The following is a 26,185-nucleotide window of genomic DNA, read 5'->3' as shown; positions in this document are numbered from 1 at the left end:
TGCAGGCTGCTGCCAAAGCAATGGGTTAGCAGTGCACCACAAAAAGTGGAACTGCTGACAGAAAGCAGCAAATTCTCTGCTATACTCTGTCAAACTTTGCAATTCTTTACTTCAAGTTTCTGTTCCCTTCTACAAACAGCAGTGAAAAGGAATTCAAACATGGGAACAACACCAAGACAGTCATTCCTTAGGTATCTCCCCAAAAATATGCATAACAAAATTTAAAATCCTTCAGTTCCAACAGTTGGAGCTCATAGCAGCTTTGCCAATAGCACTGTAGATTCCAAGACTGTAGGAGCCAGAAAAGGGGACATGATATGGCTATAACCAAGCAAAAGGTAAAACAGGCAAGCACTAGTTATAGACTGCAGAAGGAACAGTAAGGTTTTTCATGGTCCTTCCAGAAACTTTATTTAAAGTTGGATGTTCTCTCTCTCAAACTACACTGTAGTAAATTAAATTCATTTTAAAAGTATGTTCACCATCTTCACACATAGTGTTATATACTGATGGCAAATACTTATTTTTATGATTTGTGTTATATAAAACACAAATTTTATCACTTCCTAAAACTCACAATTTTTAAGTTAAACTTACAATTGTACAATGTATTTGAATTAATATTAATAATATTAATAATATTAATATAATAATAATAATGTGATAATAATATAATAATAAACAGTGCCACAACCATGGGCTTAAGAGGAAAAATACTACAGTGAATTCATCTTTCCTTTCATCTTCCCAAAACATCCCATCTGAAGCCTTTCAATAGAACAAACCAACAGGTTGGGGAGAAAGGCAAAGGTACAGACAGCAGGCAGAGAAAAGTAAAGGGACCATAGGAAGGAATCTCTTTGAAACAAGGCAGCCACTGGAATTTACAGCAGTATCTATATAAAGTTTCATGAATAACATTCCTGGTGAAAAAAAATCTAAATAAAATACAGGTGTGCATCATGAGCAAGTCAAAGGTGTTCTAGAGAACCAACAATTAAGTGCAAGCTTAAGAGGATTAATAAAACTCTGGCTTGCAGTCCATACATCATCCTAAAATACTCAGAGTTTCTGGCTTCAGTTCTGTGATTGAGGAAGAACATTGTTTTAGTGAAGCACCACCTTCAGTTCTGGTTTTACAATTACTGGTCCCAATTTCTACGTTCATTTCTCAAAAAAAGGCAACAAAAAATAGAATTACCAAACAAGTATCTCATCACCTTGCTTTGTAAGAAACAGAGTTTAAAATATAAATTTATGCAACTGTACTGAATTTCTCACAGGACCACCAACTAGGTGAGGCTGGAAGGGATCTCTGGAGACCACTGAGTCCAAACACCACTGCTCATGGCAGGGCCAGCTAGCAGAAGGCAGTAAGAAGCTACAAAAGAATACACCACAGTGTGCCAACTTTTGAGATGCAGAAACAAATGGGGCTAGCAAATAACAGACCACCTTCCTCTCTACCTGCCTGATTTTTTAGAGTGAGTAACAATGGTACTTCCCTTTATAAGAAAGAGAAGCTTCATTTTAGAGTCCTGTGTTCTACTTATTGGGAAAACAGGCTTTTTCTTTACAGGAATTATCAAACATTCAGTGATGCACAATGTGCCACAGCCCACGAGGCAACTATATTTAACATCTCATTTTGACACCTGATTATCAAATTGGTAAACTTTTTTGTTTACACATGTGTCACAATTTGATATTTCCCAATTTAGGGGAAGCCTTTCTCTATTTGTCAGCAATTTCTTCCAGGCCATATACCATGCCCGCACTGTCAAGAACTGTCTATAACTGATTTGTTACTAAAGACTTCTCTACAGCAGAATTAGGGTATCAAATAAAAAGCTTGCCATATTAAAGTCTTAATTTCAAGAGTGTAAACATTTAGTGAAGCTGTTAAATTCTTTTCCAACTGATACAGTCCAATAACTGCATTTTTTATTTATAACTACTTGTTTTGAAACCAAAGAGCAAAGAGACAGCTACAGGAAATGTGTGAATTTTTTTCTATCTATCTGCAAGACCTAGGAAACACCAAAAGACATGAAAAAACAAAGTGTGAACAGACAGAGAAGCTTCAAAGAGCAAGTTCCAAAAAGTGCAAAGACAGCAAGTAATATTCAGGGACACTATTTTGATTGACTTCAAGAGATTTTCATCGGGATGCTTTGGAACACACATGTTTGAAAAGAGTATGTGGCAAGACTACAAAATAAACCAAAAGAGCAAGAAAGCAAGTAACATACCTGGAACCTGAATACAAGCAGGAGGGACTTTTTGGTTGATTGAGTTAGTTTGTTATTGTGGCATTTAAGTGTTGAGTTATATTAAATCCATAAGAAGAATTAAAGAGACAAAACTGCTCTTCCCAAGTTTTCAAGTAAACACTGACAGTTACTTGGGACCCATTAAAAACAGTGATTTATTTAAACTGGACCAAAGACTGAAATTGTCATGGGCATTCCATATTACACTTCTTTATTAAGTATTATAAAATAAAGTTTTAAACACCAAAGACTTTTTTTTAAGCTAAGACATCTCTTCTAGCTTTCATAAACTAATGGCCACATTAATGATAAAGAACACACTATACTGCAAACACACTAGGAGAGATATAACACAACATGTGCAATCTCAGTGACTTCAATAAAATCTCTTGAAGTACATACATGTTTTCAACTGAAGTTATATTAAATACATAAATAACTTCAAAAACTACTCAAATGTCAAAGTTATGAGAAATTAAAATCTTCAAGGAATGTATCTAGATTCCTATTTTTGAGTTTCATTGTTACAAGAGATAGATGAAGTTCAAAGAACTAATATAATCAACTCTGTATCAAAACCATGGCAATTCACATTTCCCACTGTCTTGCTGATGTTCCTTAGAGAGCCATTCTGACAAAAACCCCAAAACATTGATAAGCAGTTATAATACAAATATTCAATTTTTAGGCAGCTATGAGTAAATTCCAATAGAAAATTCTTCCCTAGATACATCACTCTTCCTCGGGGGAAAAATGGGCTCCAAATATCTAGAAATAATAGGCATTTGTCAAAGGCTTTGAAATTCATTCTGCCTAGATACAGCACAGAAATAACTACTCACATACAAATATCTTAGGAATGCTTTTCCTAGATCTATCTAGTACTGCAAGAATTATTAAGTATCAATTAAAAAGTTAAGGAAAGTATTTGTTCATCTCCCTTCAGCTGGACTTCCATGCATTAAGCCTGAGGTTTAATGGGATTTTATTTATTACTAAGTATGCTTTTCATTACATAGCTAATCATCTGAACCAATTACATTAACCTTTAAAAGACAAAAAAAAAAAAATTAACAGTTTGTTTTGATGCTGAAATACAATGTAAGGTTCACTTGTTCAACATGTGAAAACCTTAAATTACATGAGGGATCATCCAAACCAGAACAGAAAATCGGCATTACACAAATACACAAAGGTCCCACAGCGCTTACAACTGGTCACATATTCCATATGAATTTCAAATAATGTAAAAGTACTTGCTTTTCCGTCTCATATTCCAACAAATAGTGCATTTATTGATAAACACAGTCACTGAATTTCTACATCTATTCTACTCCATCTGATAACTCCTTAAGCTTCTGGATTTTAACAGTTTATCTTTTTTTTCAAGTAAGACATACTAGAATGAGTAATAAGCTTTACAGTCAAGATGTACATAACATGCAAGCTTTTCTATTTCCTTTTGCATTTTTTAAGGGCATTGACATCAGGGGTCACTAATTTCAAAGCAATTTACATAGCATAAATTATGCACTGAGCTGTTCTGGCTTATTTTTTCTTCTGTGTTCAGCCTTACTCTACTTACATTTCTTTTTTTTAGCTAGAAGAACTTCAGTACCATCTTGGTACACAGTTTTTAAATCTATTTAATCCACATCAATTAACCAAACCTAACTATCCAAACTTGGCAATACTAGAAACTCAGCAATCCCTTTCATAGCTTTCTTCCATTAGTCTCAAACCCCTAATTACAAGAGCATGAAAGTTTCCAAAGCACAAATAGCAGTGACAATTCTTTTCAAAGGCAAAAGAGAGTCAATACAATTCTTGGTTTTAAATAAATAAAAAGAAGAATATCAAGAGCACCTTAGCTTAAAGTCCTCATCCAGCAAAAATAAAATTCCATCCATCTCCAAAGCCTATTAACCAACGTTGCATACTTCAAACACTTACGCTGAAATCCAAACTGATTGCATAATAGAAGGTTTTGCAAAAGGCACCTATTAAAATTTCTGGCACCAAGTTATTAGACTAATTAGATTTATAAACTTATCCAACCCAATTGCCACTGTTCTACAGAATCACATGGCTAGTTCAGAGGAGTTCAGTTTCATATGCTGTTGAGCTGTTCATCACAAGCATATCTGCTTGCATCCAGGAAGCAGCACGTACGCAGACACTTCTTACAGACACATCTTAAATATCATACAGTACCATAAATATGGAAGACAAGAAGACAAGATTAACACTTGTAAGTTGAGCACAATGCTCTAGTCAATGACAATATGGAACATGTTTCTGAAATATGCTAGCCAGTCTAATTACATATACCTAAAGATACTCAGTACAGTGGCTTAAAATAATGGGCTAAAATAGCACCTGCTGTTAGAGAGCAGTATCTGGAGGAAGAGGAGGATATACTTACAGCCTTGGCTTTATCTTCCTACCTGCCCCTTCTCACCCACCAGTGTTTATAAACATTCCCTACAAGAAGATTTCTTACTAAAGAACATACTCTTTTAGTCTTTATTATCAGCACCCCTTCTTTATCCTGTATGTTGGGTACTTTACCACCTTCATGAGCACAATCTTCCCCTGCAGTCAAGCTTCTACTCCTGATCTTCAGAGGCCATTTACTGCTCAGCCATATATACAAATTGCTGTCCCTTTCATGATACAAAACAAGCCCAAAAATCAGAGATCAATAAAGTCCCATCTTTCTCAGACCCCTTTCTCCTAGGATGCTTTACAGAGCAAATCAACAAAGCTATATTAGAGAGGATCAGGTACATTTTCTTAAGAGTAAAGCTACACAAGTATCTTATATACGTAATTGCACTACCTTCCTCAATCTTCAGCAGTTTTTCTTCCAAGAATGTAAAATGCTCATGTTTCTGTGCCTCTTCCAGTAGACATGAGCAAGATGTGGCACATGGCAAGGACTAACACAGTAAGAATTTTAGTTGTTATTGCTTTATGTGTATTTTATTCCACTTTCGTAATTCTGCACCTATTTTCAGAGAACTTTAAGATATTCAAAGCCTACTGAAAAAGTAATCCATCACCTCAGTGTTCTCAGCAAACAGCATATTACAATATCACCCAGACAATAATATGATGTAAATGACTACCCAGCATGAGGAAGAAAAATTTCCTGAATAATAGTTGAAGTATAAATAGAACACTTGGCTAATCCTTATTTTAGGCACAAGTAATTTAGCATATTATAATTTCATATTCAAGATGTTTCTCTAAGGCTATGGAAAGATACTATAGATCAACTTACTACATAAAATAGGTTATAGACAGAAAAAATGGATGAAGAATAGAAATTCATGCCAAGACTAACACTAAGCAAAACCACATTTGCTAACTGGCCTCATACATTAGTTGTACGTCATGCAAAGCCTTGGAGTATACTACACTGGGTTTTGAATTTTGTATTTTCAGAGTAATTCTTTCCAATGCTACCTCATGTGGCAGCAAACAATATCTGAAGTAACATTTTCTATACAGTAAATACTGTAAAGAAAATGTTACTTCAAATGTTGCTTGCTGCCACAATTTCTGTATTTCTATACAGTAAATAGGGTTATTTATTGACTTTCATAACTGCAATTAGTTTTTACAAAAAAAGCTTAAGTTTTGCCAAACATTTTATATGGAAAACAAGATCAACAGGCTTCCTGCATTTCTTATTCTTTTTAGAGCTGACTTGCAACATTATGCATTATTTCTATATAAGCCACAACACACTCCACTTTAAAACCTAATCAAACATCCTCTCCAAACACCCTCAGTATAACCCCTGAAAAGTTTGCAGACTCCTCCAGCCTCTGAAGTGGGGGTCTGGAACAGGTGCTGTAGATCAAACACAACACTAATACTTAGCCAGAGAGAAATGGCAGATCTAGTACCTGGGCCTTGTCTTTAACCCAGGTTTTGACCCAAGTCCTTCCCACAATGGTACCCTTTGGGGGATCATATTCAGGTGTTGTCTAAAGCACACTTGTTTCCACACACTGGACAAGATACAAATATCCTTCTCTGCTGTTGGATGGATTAAAACAAAAATACAGCACAATGAAACGAAAGGTATTTTCAATGTATTTCAAACTGGAAGTTATAAATAAAGTCAGAAAAACCCCCAAATGCCTAAGTAGATTACTTGTCTCCTTTAGGGTTTAGTGATCTCTGACGTGCTTCCTGATCTGCAGAGAATCAGATATGCCAGCAACTCTGGAGTCCTGGAAAATGTGCTCCAGCATTTATTAGCAGCATAAAGTCAAATTGCTCCTCTATGATAATTACTTTAAACATTTGAAAAAGGAGCACTGTGATGAGGGCATATTTTTAAAACTAATGCCAGATGTCAGAGACTTGGTAACTAATTTAAAAAAGTAACTCCTAGTCTCCTGGTTGCAAACATGACCACAAAGATATTAATCAACCTAAAACGTCCATTTTCCCTTTATTTTTCTGGGGTTTTTCGGAGTTTTTTTTTGGTTGGTTGGTTTTTGGTTTTTGTTTTTTTGGTTTTTTTTTTTTTTTTACTGTGAAGACACTTCACAGCAACTTTGGTAACAGCATTTAGCCAATACAATTACACATGGAAGCACAGGAAGCATTTACCACCCTTTATTCCAAGTCCTGTTTTACACAGCAGTAAAACTGAGAACCTGGTAATATTAAATGCTCACCATTTGCCTATTCATTCATTAGCAACAGCTAGGAGTTATCCATAGACACTCTAAGAGGGGTTTTACAACAGGAGGCACCTTTCCTACCCCGAGGCAGGATGTAACTACCAAGAGTAGGGAAAAGCAGAGAAGGAGGCTGCTAAAGGCCAGCCCTCCCTCTGGCACCAGCAGTGTCCTGCAAAAGGACAAACACACCTCAGTTGCATCAGGTAACCACTAAACCTACTTGTATGTTTAGAAAGAACTGACCTAGAAAGGCCTACACTGTAACCTGACAATGGAACTAAGAATTTGAAAAATACACAAGCAGGGAGAACAGAAAAATACAGCTACTGAAATTATTTCTTTTCATCTCACTGGTACAGTGACCACTTGATTCTGTACACAAAAAGTTTGAGCAATTCTTTGCAGCTACCTACCTACATGCATTCCTATAATCAATACAATTATTTTGCGCTGCAAATAAGAATTCTAGTGTGTTTTCACAGGATTTTAAGTTCACTCTCAAATATTTGACTAAATAGGTACATAATTGGATACTATTAGAAAATTTAAATTTAAATATAAATGAAAATTTAAATTAAATTTAAGCAGAAGCTTTTGAAACTTTCACATTTAAGGCATTTTCTTCTTTTACAGACCTCTTGGATGTTTGCCAACGAGGCTCTAATGCCAGTGCTGTAACATCCAAAACGCTATTTTGAGCCATTGCTGTGCTGACCGTTACATTTTTCAAGCATAAGAACAGCTTCCCAAAAAATAATTGTGAATAAGTGGTTTTGTTCTTAATGACACCACAAATATCTTGCTTCTACTTACACAGTATCTTAATTTCTGCTTTGACAGGATAGAGCAGTTGTTACCCTTTCCCCTACTTCAAAGGTGCAACAACCTCTAAACGGTTTTTTCTTGTAGGTCTCCACAGGATCTTCGGCCAATGGGCTCCACAGACAAAATCTTTCTTAATATTAGCCCAGGAAATTCTACCCATGGTCTCTTGTTCCCAAACTGTTTGAGGGCACATCCAGTCTAGCTCATGATCTAAGCTAGCCCTCATTTATAATTTAAAGCACAAGGAAGTGACTATGCTGTCATAGCTTTAAGGCTCCTTATGAGTCAATGTCTCAATCAGAAGTCTGAAGTAGGTTTATCATTCAGCTTTAGAGATTTACTTCTTGGTTTAGGTATTACTTGGTTGTTTCATTTTGAATTCCTTCTAATCCCTTCTAATCTAATTTTTCTTAAATGACAAAAGGTTATCTTTTGTCATTTAAGAAAAATACAACACCACAACTCAATTTTGAGACGTTGTAGGCCTCAGCAACAGCAGCTTTTTGTTTTCAAAGAACCAAGTTGAAGTACCATCTTCATTTATAAGATGGACATTCTGTGCTTTTCACCAGTCCACACCAAAACCAAATGACCCTTCTGGCACATTTAGCAAGAGATTTGAACTCTTCAACATATTAATTCACCATAGTAATAGTGGGTGAGAGTGAAAAATCCTCAGAAAGGCAAAAATGACCAGGGTACGATTCTCTGTTGTACTTGGAGAACATATCAGTGACGTAAGAGAAAAGGAAAGCCAGTGACCCTAACATTGGCTCCACTTCCTATAGACACCAAATGTTTGGAGCAAGCAAACCTACAAGGACAACACAAAAGCCTTCTGGTTCACTAAGAATGACTTTCTGAGAATACAAAGAAGGGAAAATAATACAAATGGAGGTCTTCTCACAATCTGATGAGGAATTAGCAGCACACCAACTTTAGTTAAATCATTCATACCATTCTTTTCTTTACTCCCTTTTATTGCTTCCACTCTTCAGACTCACCAACAGAAGCCTCACTTTCCTGAACCCAAGTGTTTAACATTCATCAGGAGTCCTCAAGCAAACAGCAGATGCTGAACCAAAGTGGACAAATGGAAAAAGCACAGGACACAAACCTGAAGCAAAAGAACTCTAAGACATTATTCCAGACTTAGAAATGGGATGCATTAGTTCATGCAGCGTAACTGAGCTTGGCAAGTGTTGCATCTTGCCAACATTATTAGGAAAGAAGCAGAACAAAGTTCTGAAGCCTGTCCTTCAGCATATAAGCAGAGCAATATAATGAAGCTAAAATACAAACAGTTCATGCCAAGCAAAGAAAACACACTACAAAATCTTGAAATGCAATTTGTACACACATAAAACATACTAGCCTAGGAAACCTACAATTAACATCAAACAATTGCTTCTACTGCATATAAATGTGGATGGTCTTAGCCTCAACAGTTAAGTATTGACTAAAACAGTCACTTTCAAGGACATATGGCATCCCCACAACACTCAGTCATACCAGCCAGACTCCACAAAACCCACTTCAGCCGACCAAATGCTTCTCCACTAGCCACTTCTCCCTATGGCAATGGGTCTCCAACCACGAACCATTAAGAAAATAACCCTTCTACCCCCTCCCAAGAAATTGTACTGAAGGTATAATAGGACAGAAATAGATTTCTAGACTCAAAAGTTTCCAGTAGGTAAAAGTTTGGAACTCAAAACCAAAGTGGTCCAAAAGACAAACCTCAATCCAGGATTTCCAAGTTCTTCACCTCATAGGGTGAGGTGAAGAGCCTTATATATTGAGCCTTCTCAGGCTCAGATTGAGCCTTCTCTTCAGCATCTCTCTTTTCTATTAGTGTTATCATCAGTTGCTCAGTTAGGTGAATTAACTTGATCATCCTTCAAGAAAATCACTCTGCCAAGTCAACAGCAGCCACACTGACATTCCAGGTGTTTATCACCATGTTTCAAACACTTCCTATTCAGTTTTAAGTTTCAAAACAGCCAGAAGCAAAAAGTTCTAATTTTCATATTTCCTATCTGGGCCATCTTCATAAAATCCCCCACATCAATACTTAGAGAAAAAATTGCATGCTTCACCAGAAAAAATTGCACATCTCTTCAAACAGAGTACTTCAAACCATTTCTTACCAGTTTGAGATTAAAAACAACCCTCGTTCACGACTTAAGAACAATCTCAAAGAAACTAGTCCATTCACTGACAGACACTATAATTAAATAGTATTCAGACATGGTTGGACCTTCTTTCATGAAGAAAAAAGCCTACTTTTCTCAGCAATTATTTTTGGTACATTTTTCTTGTGGTCACATTAGGAAGATGAGACTACCAATGATAGCTACTTTTAACTCTTATTTCTGAAACAAAATGCAAATCTTTCCAGCAATCCCATGATTTCTGAAATGGCTTCGTTTCTAAATTTTGCCTCTTCATCAGAAGCAGACAACATAAATCAGTGGTGAAAAACATGAAACAGATGAGGAAAAAAAAATTTAAATAAAGGGTTACCCATATGCTTGAACAATTCTGCAATAGAAGAAACCATTTTAATAACATCATTTTAAAGCATACCTTGGGTTAGAGTATATAATTCAGTATATAAAATACTAAAGAAAATATGTTTCATTTAATATGATTTCTCATAATTACATTTTTAAGAATGGTATCCAAGAAAACTGAAGTTTTTAGTAGAAAATGCATTGTTTAAGAACTTCTGGCATTTAATTTACAGAAATTCTACACATCACACATATTCCCATCGGCTACAGACAACCAAAACTTAGACTTGACCTATTGTGAGCACAGACCTCACACTGCCAATCTGCCTATGCCAAGCTGAGCATGGCTACATGGCAATATCATTTGATTAATACAATATGTATGACTCTAGTGATCACAGTAACAAAAGCATGAGAAGATTTGTCTGCATTCACAAAGGCTACAGATGTAATCCAGAGCAACCTGACAGCAACTTCAAGAATGTATTTTTAAAGAGTAGCTGTAAATCCACAAAATCATAAGATTTTAAAGCCAAACTAGCAGGATGGATGTCTGGGATTTCAGTACTGCATGGCTCTTATATTGATCTGACTTATCTTCTGGCTAACATATTATGTAAGCTTCATTATTTCATAAAAAGATATCCCAGAGTTTGGGTGTATTTTTGTTCTTTATTGTTGTTCTTGGAATATAAAAACAATTAGAACATTTTAAATAGTTATAAAATGTACATGGTTCTGAAACATTAAGAATGATTTAGTTTATCATGTTCAGAGGTTGGAATAGGAGGAAATTTTTTAAAATAAAATTTTAAAAATTAAAACCCTGGACAGCTTTCCTTAAACATCTCCCCAGATAAAAAGTATTAAGAGGGAGGATTACATGGCTTGCTTAAATACTCTAAGTATTAAGACAAGCCTCTATTTGAAAATATGTATGAACACCTCATACAAGTTCAATGTCCTTTACAAAATTCTTAGGAGAACTTTTTCAGAGAAAATATTTTTAGTCAATAATTTCACAGGAATTAAAAAAAACTGTTCTAAATATTTTAAGAATTTTGACAGTAAACCTACATAATAAAGATTCTACATTGGATTCTGATGGTCAAATGCAGGAAGTGAAGATAACTACACCTGTCTGCTATAACATGCTAACATTTCTTTCTCCCCTTCCACAGATCACAGTGCTCTAGAAGCTGAGGTATCTTAATGCAAATCATTATCTTCCATTTCCATGTTAAATCCCAGTGAAATAACAAGACTGCTCAGTTTCTTCCCCACATCCAACACTTGAGCAGCACTACAGACCTACACACCCCAAGGGCACTCGGTGCGACCTCCTGAAGAGGCTGACTGAGCCTTCATGGCAAAACAGCAGCTCCAGCGACTGTCGGTGCAGTGCTATTCCTGAGATGATGCACTTCATTATTAGGAGGCTACAACTCCACAAGAACACAGAGATTACTAATCCTGCTTTGCTGCTCTGTTTTTCCATAAACCACTAAAAACATTTAGGATGTTGCCTGCTTTAAAGCATCTCTGTCTTAAAATCGCTTCAGAAGTTGTATGGACATCAGACACCAAGTCCTTCACCATTATCTTTTCTGCTCTTTGTTATAAAGCAGGCAGCAAAGCAGGGCACCAACTCACAACAAGGCATTTTTGCTACTATCCCATAAATAGGAAGAGGCTGTATTGCCAACAACTGCATATACTTGACTGACACACTGCATGCCTGACAATATTTCAAAAACTAAAATCCCTTTCCCCACCAGAAATAAAGAAGAAAACCAAAACCAGCATCATGAGCATTTCTTTCACACCTTCTCCCCTCCCTCCTCTCTCTCCAATCAAATAGAGGCTCAGCAACTCCTCTTTTTCACAAGCAATTACAGAACTGGAAGGAATCTCAGACACTTGGAAAGAAAAAAAACACAGAGGTAGACACACATCCTACACCAATCCCTGAACATTTATGAGCAATTCGACATTTCACCCAATTTGGGATATTAGGCCTACTACAGAAACACTTGGCAGTGCAATATGCTGATCCATTCTTAACATAATAACCTCATTCAGCAGATTAAAGAGGTACATTTATACCTGGAATTCATTTGGGTGCTACAGTAAATTATTTAACAAGTACTTAAAGTACGTAGTCATTAATTCATGGGTCCTTTTATTTTATTTTCACTTGGTCTTATTTTGTAAGACTGCAAGAAATGAGACTGTAAAAGCAGCAATTGCTCATTCTTTCACCAGTAGGCTGGTTTCGGGTTGTTTTATTAAAAAAAGTTTTATATACTCTCATATGCGTAAATACAGGTAAGGAACGTGAACAATTTCAGACTGAAGGATTTCAAAAGCAAATTAACCAAGATGTTCAGGAGACATCTCAAATTAAGGTCAGATCAAGATTCCTCACTGAACAGCTTAGAACATAAACCATAATGCTAAATATAAACTAATTATTACTATAAAATCATTTTTGACAGATTTCAGAGATGCTTATAGTCTGAGAATCCTCAACTGAAAATGACATCAAGAGAAAATTACAATTAATACCATGCACAAGTTGACACACACACACAATAATCATGAAACAGCCTAAGCTGCTCTCCTTCCCCTTACATTCCTTTCTATATGGCAGGCATTACAGCATGAACCCTCACAAAATCCTAAAGGGAAAGAAAAGCATTCCACTTCTGTCAGGCTCAATCTGGAAGTACAAATTAAAACGCTGTTTATAGTCCACAGACAGACTTCCTCAGAAAAATATGGAATCTTTCATATGGTACAAAAACACATTATGATATTTCAACACACATACATCCAGTAAAATTATGAAGCTTAAAATAATCTTCCAGGAAATCTACAGAAGCCTTTTTTTCCCCTTTGCTTATCCCAGCTCAGTGGCAATATATGCCAAACAAGTCACTCATTATTCAGATTCTGTCTGAGAAATTTTTGCTTGCTTTTCTTCAAAAAGAGAAGTATTTCAAAATTGCAGTCACAACAGACATAAAAGCAATCATACATAAATTACTGGGTTAATTTTTAATCACTGTCTTCCTTTTTAGCTATAAGAGCACTAAATATTATAGAAACCAACTTAGTATGGTTACATTCTAACATTTTTGATTTCTACAGTTTCTTATATATATAAGTCAACTGCCAGTCATCATCTCTCTTTTTTATCTATCCATGACTGTGATGGAATTGGGTGAAATGAAGGTCAGAGGAAGCTTAAGAGGCATTTAAGTTTTCTCTCATCTTGAGGGAAATGAGGGATTTCATCTCTCTACATTGCACAGACTTCAGAGTTACTGGAGAAACATTGAGAGCTATTTCTATAACTTTTATTTGTTTACAAGGATTTGGAGGAAAACACTATTTATAAACCAGCATAAGCAACACTTAATGGATACCAAACTCAGAATTTAACACTTTATGTAACTAAAAGGACTACTAACTAGATATGTAAGAACCAAAGACAATCAACATATTGATAACTCAGTTATCAATAACTAGGATCCACAAGACAATGCATTACAAATAAAAGGCTAACAACATCTGCAAAAAAGATGGTGTAGCTTACATTTGATCAATGTCTTGTGATCTTACAGGGGGAATGAACCAAGTGTAACAGTGAGGATAAAGACACAACCACACAGTAACAGCACTGCATGCTGAAATTACATTACCTGTGTAACTCATCATTACGAGCTACACTGCAGTACTGAGGTAAAAAAGAACCCTATTATTAAATACATTAAGATGCTAAAACTATTGTTGAATGTGTATCCACATTTTCAGCAGCTTTCAGTACTATCCCTAGTATTTAGCACAGTACTTTGACACTGTTGCTTAAACAGCTGCTGGAGAAGTTCAAAACTCAGTAACACACCGGGAAATCAGAGTCCTGAAAACTTCCTGCTGATATCCATGCTAATTCAAACAACCAAACACACACAAACAAAAAAACCAAACAAAACCAAAACAAGACCAAAAAAAAAAAAAAAAGAAAAAAAGAAAAGAAAAGACATAAAAAAGAAGGCTAGAAAAATACCAAAACCATACAAAAGCTCAAACAATCACACAGAAGCTCAAACAATATGCCTGGCCAAGCCATTTAACCAACTTAAGCAGAAGGTTATAAAACACTCTACAACCAACTTCTAGTTGCTATCAAATCTATACTTTACTAGAAGTACTGCCTGTCTTTTTTAACAGACTATGGTCCCATTCACCTAGCAGCAAGTTCATCTCTAAATCTAAACTTAGAGAAGATCCTCTGCTGCCTGTTTTAGCAATTTATAAAATGGTACTTCTCAGCTACAGAACTCAAAAAATTGATTACTCAGAAGTATATAAACAGATGAACAAGATACCCCTTAAATTTAACTAAAACAACTACAAAGCTATTTTCTGAGAATTTCCTTGAGGAAAAAAAAATTAGCATCAGTGGTAGGTGTATTTGTTGCTCTTTAAGGAGTTCAGTAAGCTCCAGAACTGTGTTAAATTCCCAAGCTATAATGATAAACAAAATCCCCAACTATTTTACTTCTTACTCTGTTCTTCTAGCACATTTTCAAAATTCTGTACCCATTTCAGACTGTACAATACCTACAAGCCCCAGTAAGGAAGGCTACTTATAAAGAGTAGTTTGCTTTGGTAGCCACACTCTGTTGAAAGAAGCAAAGTTACTTTTACTGTTCTGGACCATCACTAACCTTGCACTGCAAGAAGAAACAGAAATTGGAACAAGAACTACAAATCTGAATGCCTACAATTCTTAAATTTACATCCTGAGTGTCAGATGTCATCAATATAGGAAGCCTCACCAACACCTCAAAACAGCAAAATAAACAATTAAACATGAGGGACAAGCATCTAACAAAACCCAGTGGAGAAGAGAAGATAAAACACAGGAGTCATTTTTGGTACACAACAATACCAAAATAATTTAAAGGAAGCATAATCAAAGTAACTGTTTGCTCAAAGAAAACAGTGAAAAATTTCACTGTGACTTTTCTGTTTTACCAAAACACATTAAAGATCTTACTTTTGCAAGTATGAAAAAATTTCATAAAATTGAGCAAGTTCTATTATTAAAGCATAAGGATGTGTTTGAACATAATGAATACCATTCTTCATCTCTGCACAACACCAAAATCAGAAGCCCTCATTTAGTAGGTACTAACAAGTGACTGAGTCCATAAGGTAACCAACAATGTCAGAACACCTGAACTACCACAGGCTCTTCCACTTGCCTGTATGGCATCATTACAATCCCTGCCTGCCAAACATTTATAACCTCTAAATACCTCTCTTGGGAAAGTCAATTCAGCCTCAGTGGAAGACAGAGATTTCTGCATATAACTGCAACCACAAACCAAATCCTGCTTCCAGCACTGACAATGCACAATAGGTGTTTGGAGGCTTGCACAAAATGAGCTGATAAGGATTTCTACACCACTGACTGTAGCACAATTACTATCTTTGTTAGCAAATTCCAAAGGCAGAAAAGGAGTTAAAGTGTTCCCAGACATTAAAGCCAGAAGGATGATCAGGTGCTCCAATTTGATACCATAATTACGCTGCACTTCCATCACACAATTCCTAAGTCTGAATGCTTTAGAACAGTCTAAAATAAATAAAATGCTGTATCTCCAGTCACTCAGGAACTCTTTCCATCTTAGCTTTAGGCTATAGTTTCCTGTACAACCATGCTGAGAATAAACTAGTTTCTTATTTACAGCAATCATTACCATGAAATAATTTACTGAATAATCTTACCCTTAGTCCATCTTAAATAGCACAGCTTTTGGTGGCGTAAATCCATAAATGAAAGGTATAGGCTCACTTTAAGAAGTTTTCAGTCACTTGTTAAAGTATAATATGTATTACACACAGTACATTTTAGTCTCATAAATTAATCAAAAGAACAGAAAAAGAACCAGTGCATTAAATCAATGAGAACAAAGACACACTATTCTTTTCTAGTCATTTTTATGTTTCACCTACATCACACTGCAAACCCAGATCACAAATTATTCCCAGAAAGGTCATACCAAGAATCACTTCCTATAATTGCACTGATACTCAGGCATGTGCAGTTTCCTCTTTAAAAGACCAGACTAGCAATATTGCTATTTACAATTTGATGTACTTCCTAAGCTGTTGAGAGACAGGTCTGAAAAGGATTATTTACTTTATTTCCATCTGTAAGATGAACAGGTTATAGGAGGTCTTTTTGTAGCATAGGTGTGCTAACCATACGGCCTTTTATTTATGCCTAAGCAAGATACATTAACATATTGGGGGTTGCTAGCGTTAGGGTTTTTTGGAGAGGATGGTGGTGTTTGTTTGTTAATTATTTTCCCCTCACACTCTGCTAACTTTGCTAGCTTACGATGGACTGATACAGTCTTTACTCTGTTCCCCATTATCTACATCACAGTAACTTGTAAAGGCTGAAACACTTCACTACCAATCCATTTGTCAGTGGGTTTAATTATAATTTTCAGATTAGCCTGTAAAGAATGCAAACCTTGAGACAGTAACAAAGGTTGTTTCTTTAATTAAATACTTCAAAATCTTGTTTGTTCATTTTCACATACACATACATAGATGGTTTCATATTTATACCCTGCTCCAAAGAGCAACCAGAACTGCAGTGCTAAGGAATGGTTTCTGGAAGTCACTTGAAGAGATAATTTCTCAGCATCTGCCTTAAGTGCTAAATTATTGCTTTTATAACCCCCTGGTATCAGTTGGTTCTTCCTGTCTTGAAAGGCAATGTAACACCAAGCACTGCAGCAACCCTTAGTTCAAAGTGTATCATGGCATGCAGAAAAGACATCCATAAAAGACGCCAGGAAAAGCTCCATCAAAAAAGGTATTGCCACCTACAGCTGGTCAGCAGACATACAAGGTGCACACCCTAAACTCCTCATTATTCTTCACTTAGAGCAGAACTAACAAAGTCAATTCCACCAACAATAGGTCTCTTACTCCATCAGACAAAGTGAGAAACTGGACTTGTCAGCATGACACAACAGCAAACACATTTTCTTCCTCGAAGGTCTCTCTTTCTACTCACTTCACTTGACATTAGTGAGGTTAATAATTTTTTCAAGTTCCACAGAAAGCTCAACTGAACATATGAACAGATTTTTTTAACAGCTCATCTCCTAGAACTTAAATTACATGATTTTCAAAATGGTGGCAAGACTATGAATCAAGTTTAAAATCCGCAAGACAGAAAATAACACCAGTGCCCCTAAAATGCAACTAAAAAAAAAAAATCACTATAAATCTATGCTAATCCACCAGAAATCCTTTGTTGTAAAGTATTGATTTCCTTTCTTACCGAATATAGAGCAGCAAAACTTCCAGCAAACAAAAAAGCCCATATAAACTCTAAAACCACTTACACAATCAAAGTAAGTATGCAAAATAGTTACTGCAGCAAAAATATAATTGAACCTTCCAGTTCTACCTTACTTACTTCATTCACTACTGCTTGCTAAAATCTTCAAAAAGTATTGAATTACATCTGTAAAAATCTCACTTGTAAACCTTTTCACTACATGGCTGTATACATGATGAACATTAATCCAGCTTCCTGATGTACTTCACTTTACAATCTAGTACTAGTTACTACTGCTAGAGATCTCTCAAAAGTTGCTCACAAGTCTTGATTCTCATGTTCAGCTTTCATCTTCCAGCCCCTCTACAAACTTAGTACCAAGCCAAAAGACACATCCTACACAAAAAAAAAACATTTCTAAAGGGATCTTTTATTAAAATTTTCTCTTAAAAAATAATGATATTGTCAGATAATAAAACATATTTTAAATCCCTGTGCTTGTTTTGTGTTTGGATCATCTTTTCCTCCTTTCTCTTCAGCTTCGTTGGATGACATGCACAAACAGGTGAACACAACTTGCACCAGCCTAAAGAATGCAAACAATTCTGCAGGAAATGTTGTCAAGGACAGGGAGGCAGTTACTAGTTCTCTTATCCTTCATTCACAAAATCTGCTTTTGAGTAATGGCAAACAACACTTCAGATTAAGTTATTTTTAAATTCACATATAGCAGCCTTCACAGGATGCTGTAAAATATATTAACTTTTGAAGTCTTCACTTTACAGGTAACTTAAAAATAATGTAAGTCCATAGAAAATCTTGCTGCAAGCATGTACAGCAAAACATTGTCTACAGTGATGTAAGACTGATTTTGCAACACTAAGTATAAATACATAGAAAGATTCACTGTGATACAAACACGTATTCTTCCACTCTTAAATATCAAACACAGGAAAATAAAAGCAATCCTGCTCTACAGTTCTAAAGATGAAATACTAAACTCAAAAGACCATGTCTACAATTAGCAAGATTTGGTAATTATAGTGAATAAATCAAGGTAACCACTCCAAATCCAAGAAAATAATTAAGAACTATGCACTGAGTCCATACCATGGCTCAAGCTAAGGAGAAGGGGAAAAAAAATGTATTTAACAACCAAAAAACTGGCCAGCATTTTTGTAGACCAAAAAATGAAGAGATGATGAACCTACCAACACACAAACATCTACGGCACACACAACAGGTTTAAGAAAGACTAGTCAGAAAAATTTAATCTGTTTGGTGATTTTGTTGAGGTTTTTTGTTCAGCAGTTTGATTTTTTTTTTTTAATACAGAAAATACAGGGAGTATTATTCACATCCTCTTTATTTATTAACATTTGCAAACTAATTTTCCATATGGCATTCTGCCAAGCAGCTCATTTTTAATATCTAATCTTCACTATGACTTGAAATAAAAGTCATTCATACTGGGGAAGTAAAGGTTACGGCTCTCAAAGCAGATACACTCCACACTGTCTATATTTAAAAGGCCATGCCCTGATAACAGGCATAGAAAGAGCTGCAAATGGCATTCTAAAAACTGAACAGAGTTAAAGATACTGGCACAGCCTTAAAGGCTGCTATATACAGCTTTAAGGAAAGCTGGAAGTTAATCTATACAAGGTATTACATGGGTCAGATGTGTTTTCAGAGGCACGCTAAATGGAATTTTACAGCTTCTTCGCTGGCCCAATTATGTCACCACTCACTTCTTTTCTCCTACCTTTTCCTTTGCCAGGTTTAGAATCACTTGGGATGTATTGATAGAAATCTTCAGTGATATATGTGTGTGCAGATAAGAGAGAGAGACATGGGGATTTCAAACACACATAATTAAAATACACCTGCTTCTGAAATGGTTATGTCCTTTCACAATACACTACCCTTTACCTCCTGTGAAAGAGGGGATAACCTACCAAACCAGCAAAAAATGAACTAGAGAGATCCCATGGCCAGAAAAGTGCGCAGTAACAACATATCTTGCACTGCCTTCAGTGAGTAACAAACTCTCAGCTTCAGCCTGAAAGTCCAGTGAGGATGACAACAGAAAGACCCTGCCCTGAGATCCCCTGGAAGCGAAACAGAAGCAATCTCACCGGGTTTTTAAGGTCACATACAAATACAGGGAGACGTGCTGCTGCAAATGGTCTGACTGTACACAAAAGTAACCTGGCCACTACTGCGTGCAAAAAAAACCCCAATTATTTTTGGTCTCCATTTAATAGAGTCATATCCTGCTTTGTGTAAAGAATATAAATGGTTTTCCAACTGCAGCGAAACAAAAGTGTAGCCTACCTGGAGATGACAGATTGAACAAAGACGCAACGTGCATGGGAGAAGAAAGGATATGATCTTTGGCTGGCCAAACAACAGAGGAAGAAGGTATTTCTGGCTATTGTTACCCTGAGGGATTTAAACATTCTGGAAAAACTACCAATCATGTCAAACTGTTAACATATGCTGTTAAAATCAAGGTACAGACATATTCTAGATGTCATTCTCCAAAACCCTATCTTTAGGCTTATGATTTTTCTACTTGGCTAGGATCCCCTGAAGGCTTAGGGGGATTTTTTGGTTGATAAAAGAAAACAAAACCCAAAAACAACAACCACACTACAACAAAAACAAACAACACCACCAAACGCCAGTGGGACTCATGAATAGAAGGATTAGGGTCTCAGTTTACAAAATTCAAATGAAAGAAAACCAAAAAATATTTCTGAAAAACTGCTAACAGCATAATGGTGACACTGTTGGCTTTAACACCCCAATCTGTCTTCTATCACCTTCATGTACTTATTGACTAAAAAAACATAATCAGAATGCAACAGTGTTGGAACTTGTCTTCTAGCACTCCTGGAAGACAAGCTGCTACTCATTACAGTTCTCTGGCATCTCAGAAAGATGTGATGAAAGCCACTACGGCCGTCAACACCTTATGATCAACATAATCAGAGACTGCTGATAGAGTTAGGATTTTCAATATTAAGAAAAGAATCCAGCCTCTCCCAGCAACCCATTTTATTTAAAAAAAATAAAATTAATATAGTCTGGCCACTGGTATTACTCCTGATTTAAAGTTATGGCACCAAGAAGGTATTTAAAAAGTGCTTCACCTCCCATTGCTACAGCATTTTTCCCACTTTGTGTTTAGTGCCTTATTTGTCTCCTCACCCTAGTCTCAGTTTTTCTAGTGTTTTCTGTCCTGCTCCACATTCCCAAGGAGGGTTATTTATCTTAAAAGTTACTTCTTCATTAATGTAGCTTCTTAGACAAGAAGTTCTTTGGAAGAAGCACCAGTTTTCCTGGCCACTCAGAAACCCATATCACAAGAGGTCCTCAACACATGGAGGACTCTCCACACATAATTAATATCAAACCATGACACTTTAAATTGATGTTTCAATCAATTCAGCCTGCACACACAATGGTCTCAACTTCTCTGCACACAATGTCAAAGAAAGGAGAATGTTCACATGCACATACTATTAAGACTAGGCAGTGGTCATTTACTTGAAAAGGAGAATACATTTAGTTTGAACTGGTGAAAATGGGGAAAAAAAATGCAGTTTTCTTACTCCAACTGCACAGAATTGGTGCAGCAGATGCAAAGGTTCACCACCCTTTGGCAGGCCTGAGCAGATCTCACCATGCATTAACGCTTTGAAGCAACACCATCAAGACCAAAAGTACCCAGGTTCAATTCAAAGAGCCACAACAATGTTGCTGAACATCCCTTATCCCACCATACTCATTTGCCTAAAGCATCTCTTGGCTGTCAAAGAGGTTTGGAATACACCACAGAATCGCAACTGGTTCAACCTTAGTAAAGTCAATATTTTAAAAAGACAAACTAAAGCAGGATGAAGTCCAGGCTTGTGAAAAAAATATACCTAAGAATAAATACTAATTATTTCCATACAATAAATAATCTAAACTGCAATCACCACTAGTATATCCACACTCTACAGTATTCTTGTCTTCAGTGGGAATATACACACTGAACAGACTGTTAAGCACAATTTACCCACACAGTAGTTTCAAAGCATAATCAATACAACCCACCCCCTCAAGTGGAAAACAAGTTCTTTAATACAATATCTGCATGTGCTGAGACCTGCGAAATAGTATTTTAATTAGACAGAAACATCACACTGCTTCAATTCACAGAATGGCTGTAACAAGACCTGCAAGTTAGCGCAAATCAAACTATCAGAGAGCCCATCTTTTAATAAAGTTACAGGCAGTCTTACCTCTCATCCTCACCATCTACAAGAGGCGTTGTCAAGGGCAGCACCTTCAGCGGGAAGAGGGAGGCCGAGGACGGCACGTTGCTGCTAGCGCCATCTGAAGCGGCCGATGCTCCACCACCGCTCTCGACGCCGGCAGCTTGAGGTAAACCCGCCAAGGAAGGTTCTGTAGGGCGCCTGCCGTCTTCCATTTGGCTTACAATGGACTGAGCTAGTGATTGTGCAGGGAACTGGGTAGAGCTTAATGGCATCTGCTGTGGCACGCTCTGTGCCACTGGCATACCTATACTTGTTGATATCAAGGGAGGCTGACTAACGCTCTGAGCCAAGCTGCCATTCTGCACAGCCGAAGCCTGTGCTATATTCTGTGGCTGTCCCAAACCTACGGAAGCAGAAGGTATGCCAGGAGGCACAGCTGAACCAGCTTGACTTGGTGCAGGAACAGTACTAGCAGAAGGTATAGGGCTTACCGCAGGCAGCTGCTGGCCAGTCATCCCTTGGACTACAGATTCCACTCCTTGTGCCTGTGGCTGTACAGGTAACAAGGTGTTTTGCTGAGCAATGACCATTTGTTGAGGAAGGCCTGTGGCACTGGCCTGTAATCCTTGCTGCATTATTCCTGTCTGCACAGGCTGCACTACCTGGGAAGATGGAGGAGCAGCCGTTGATGGCATAACTGGAGGTGGAATTTGGTTTGCAGCAGATGGTGGTTGCACCACAGCAGCTACACTTCCTTGCTGGCCAACATTTAGCATTTGACCACTGGCAGCTACACCTGGTATTGCTGCTGGAGCATGTGCAACAGGCTGAGCCGGGGCAGCAGCTGGATGTGCTTGCACTGAAGGCTGCATGCCCTGTGCCTGGGCAACAGGAACCGGTTGCCCAGCTCCTACTCCTGTAGAACTTGGCTGCATGGCAGGGGCTGGAGTCTGAAGGATCTGCTGATGTTGAATGTAGTCTGGCATAGCCCCCGTGACAGAGTTTTGGTTCACCGCCTTAACGTGACCCGCGGCCATCTGCGTAGGAACTGGCTGCTGCTGCTGCTGTCCGTACTGCAACTGCTGCTGCACCACTGGCAAAGTCTGCACGGGCTGCGCCGGCTGCGAATACGGCAGCTGCTGTGGAGCCATACTCTGAAGGGCAGGTTGCTGGTGGCCCAGAGATGGGGATACACCTAGTATATTAACTGGGGCTGGTTGAACCCCAGTAACAGTGGTTAGACTGGCCTGTGCAGGAGGTGGGACCCCTGGCTTCTGCTGTGGATAGTTTACTTCTTGAGAATGCAGCTGGACTTGTGCAAGCTGTGATTGAGAAACACTCTGTGGTATACTAGATGCTGGAATTGCTGGAGGAGCAGCACTGCTAAAATCCATCTGCTGCGGACCCACACCTTGAAATGCTTGCTGCTGTACCACAGTAGGTGCTCCCATTTCTCCACTTCCCACACTTTCTGTATAGTGACTCAGTGTGCTTACATTGCTGCTAACAGAACTCCCACTGGTGCTCTCCCTTTCAGAAGTCACTTCAAGCGGGTTTTGTTTTATCGTCTCTACTGCTTTGTTTACTGCTACTCCCTCCGAAACTGCAACAGTGTTTTCTTTATCATAGAATTCAGTGCAAGTCCATCTACCTTTTTTGAAAGGTTCAGAACTAGAATCTAATTTTACAACTCTAAACCTTGACGTGCCAGATGCAGGCTGCTGCTGGCTTGATCCCACTGCCATTCCTGCAGTTGGATTAGTAACATTGTTAATGACACTAGAGGAAGCACTCGTACCATTGCCAACACCACTCAAGATATTCACATTAGCATTGCTGCTAGTTCCAGACAAAGCATTTACATTACCAGTACTCATGATGTTGCTTAAATTTATAGTACCAAGCACATTGCTTGCCACACTAGAACTACCAGCACCAATATTACTTAAGGTACTAGTTCCAGCAGCAGAACTTATACCTAAATTGCCAGGACTACTTGTAGTGCGGATATTAGACACGGCAGATGCCGGGGAACCAGTGGATGATGCAGCAGAAACTGGTGCAGTTGATATAACATTGTCAGAGCTTCCAGTTGTTGATAGTTTTCTAAACGATGGACTGGGCGGTGGTCCTCCAGAAACTGGGGCACTACCCACCCCAGGATGGGATGGATGATGGTGTCCATGATGGTGGTGGTGAAGATGGTGGTGATGATGAACGTGATGGGGATGAACACTTCCATTGATCACAACACTCTGCTGTGGGTGATGAGGCAGAGGAGCATGCTGCTGGGGAAGGTGAGGCTGGTTAGGAGAAACAGCCCCAGGAGTCTCTGCCTCTTGGAAGTTATTTAGAGTCTCTTCAGAAGAACTCCTCTCAGGTTCTCCCATATCAGTGGCTCTGGATAAAGACACATCCAAGATTTCTGAAGATGACAGGTCTTCAGTGTGAGACTCATCCAGGTCATCATAGCTCTCTGTATCCTCGGCTATGCTGTTATTAGAGCTCATACTAGCTGATATTTGAGCAGGGGTGACACTGGTAATTTGAAAGCCACTTTTCTTTTTCATTTGAGCTCCAGTCTGTGCAAGGGGCTGTGGCTGGAGCTGAGACTGCGAGAGGAGGTTCAAGCTTTGTGGATGAGGGGGTGTCGGCTGTGGACCCGCTGTTGAAGCTGCTGCAGGAGATGGAGGCGGCGGCTGGACCAGCAAAGGCGGCTGATAATCCTCGGCGGAGAGGGCAGCGCTCCCAACGCCGGTACCTGGTGCAGTGGGAGCAGTAACGCAGCTGCTGCCGCTGCTACTGCTGCTGCCCCTTCTAGGAAACATCGCCGGGTGCGCCATCTTCCTAGCACTAATGTCTGCGGCTGAGTCAGGCTGGTGCATTGTATCGAGTGTATTTTAAGAGTGCAATCCCCCGGTATGGAAAGAGACAGACAGACACACATACACACACACACACAGTTAGCTGTGTGCTCAGGGCAGGGCAGACACCAGCACGCACAACCCCCCGACTCCCGCAGCGCACGGGCTGAGGCGGCTCGGCACCGCCGCTCACCACCACCCCTCTCCCCTCCCCTCCTCCTCCTCCCCTCCGAGACAGGGAGGGGGCGAGCACCGGTCCTCCGCCGCCTCTGAATGTGACACTTTCAATCCTCCGCCATTCACTTTCTTTCTCCCTACCACCCTCCCCCCGCCTCCCTTTGATTTCTACCACCACCTCCCTGCTCGGCCGCCCCCCCCTTCCCCAGCCCCCCGACTGCGCCTCACCCGGGAGGGCAGCCAGCCGGCCGACCCGGAGGCGAGCCCCTTCCTCCTCCCCGCGGAGGCTCCGCCGGGCGCCGCGGCTCGCCGGCAGCCGGCAGCACCGCCCTCCCTCCCTCCCCGCCTCGGCGGAGCGAGGGTAGCCGGCGGGCCCGCAGGGCAGCCCGGCGAGGCGGCCGGCGCCCCTCGCCATCACCGCTCTTAGTAGTAGGAGGAGGAGGAAGGCGCGGATACGTACAGGACTGGCGCAGAGCAGGGCGGCAGCGGCAGGCTGAGCCGGGCAGGGACATCCCCGTCAGTGGCAGCCATGGAGCTGAATCATTTTGGGTATCAGAGAGACGGAATAAGGACGGAAGAAAAGCAGCAGCAGCAACCCGACAAAAGAGTCCATGAAAAGGAGAGAGAGAGAGGGAGGGAGGGAGGGAGGAAGGGGGAGCCAGCCAGGCAGCCTCTCTCTCCTCCCTGTGTCTGGCTGTCTCTGGAGGAGGCTCCGCTCCGCACGCTCTTCCTTCCCCCTCCGCCGCCTCCTCCCCCTTTATAACAGGCGGCACCCGCTCGTCCTCCGCAGAACCGCGCCTGGAATCCGTCCTCCTCCTCCTCCTCCCGCGTGTGCGTCCGCCCCGTCCTTTCTTCCCTCAGGGTCTACTCCCGGCTTCCCCGCCGCCGCGGGTCTCTCCCTCCCCGTGCCTGCCCCGTCTCCTCACGGAGCGCTGGAGGAGGCGCCGCGGGGGGGAGGAGGGGAGAGCTCGCCAAAGGGGAGGGCGGGCGAGAGACAACGTAAGATGGCGGCGGTCGCCGCGCACGCGCGGCCCGCCGGCAGACATAAAGCCCGTCTGGCCGGGGCCGGCGGAAATAGGGCTCGGCTCGCGTGGCGGAAATGGCCGAGCGGCGCCGAGCCCGCCGCGGGCGGGTGGGGGTGTCCCGGCTGAGGAGGGGGCGAGGCTGCGGCCACG

At 39.5% G+C, this 26,185-nt stretch overlaps 1 protein-coding gene across 2 annotated transcripts in view; it reads right to left on the bottom strand.

Moving 5' to 3' along the window:
- The window catches only part of TSC22D1 (TSC22 domain family member 1), a 90,757-nt gene extending 64,822 nt beyond the window's left edge, over positions 1-25,935 (bottom strand). Inside the window, exons 1-2 of one of the 2 annotated variants that reach the window (XM_063149338.1) lie at positions 25,471-25,935; positions 21,994-24,845 (exon numbers count right to left, since the gene is read on the bottom strand). In XM_063149338.1, coding sequence (XP_063005408.1) covers positions 21,994-24,812 — 2,819 coding nt within the window. In that variant the 5' untranslated portion in view covers positions 24,813-24,845; positions 25,471-25,935. Of the gene's footprint in view, positions 1-21,993; positions 24,855-25,470 lie in introns of those variants that run through there. The other variant, XM_063149335.1, reaches the window with a different exon arrangement.
- Between the last annotated feature and the right edge of the window lie 250 nt (positions 25,936-26,185).

The sequence above is a fragment of the Melospiza melodia genome, chromosome 2 (genome assembly GCF_035770615.1).
Source record: "Melospiza melodia melodia isolate bMelMel2 chromosome 2, bMelMel2.pri, whole genome shotgun sequence".
In the NCBI taxonomy this organism is placed as follows: Eukaryota; Metazoa; Chordata; class Aves; order Passeriformes; family Passerellidae; genus Melospiza; species Melospiza melodia.
This window is presented reverse-complemented; position numbering and strand designations above follow the sequence as displayed.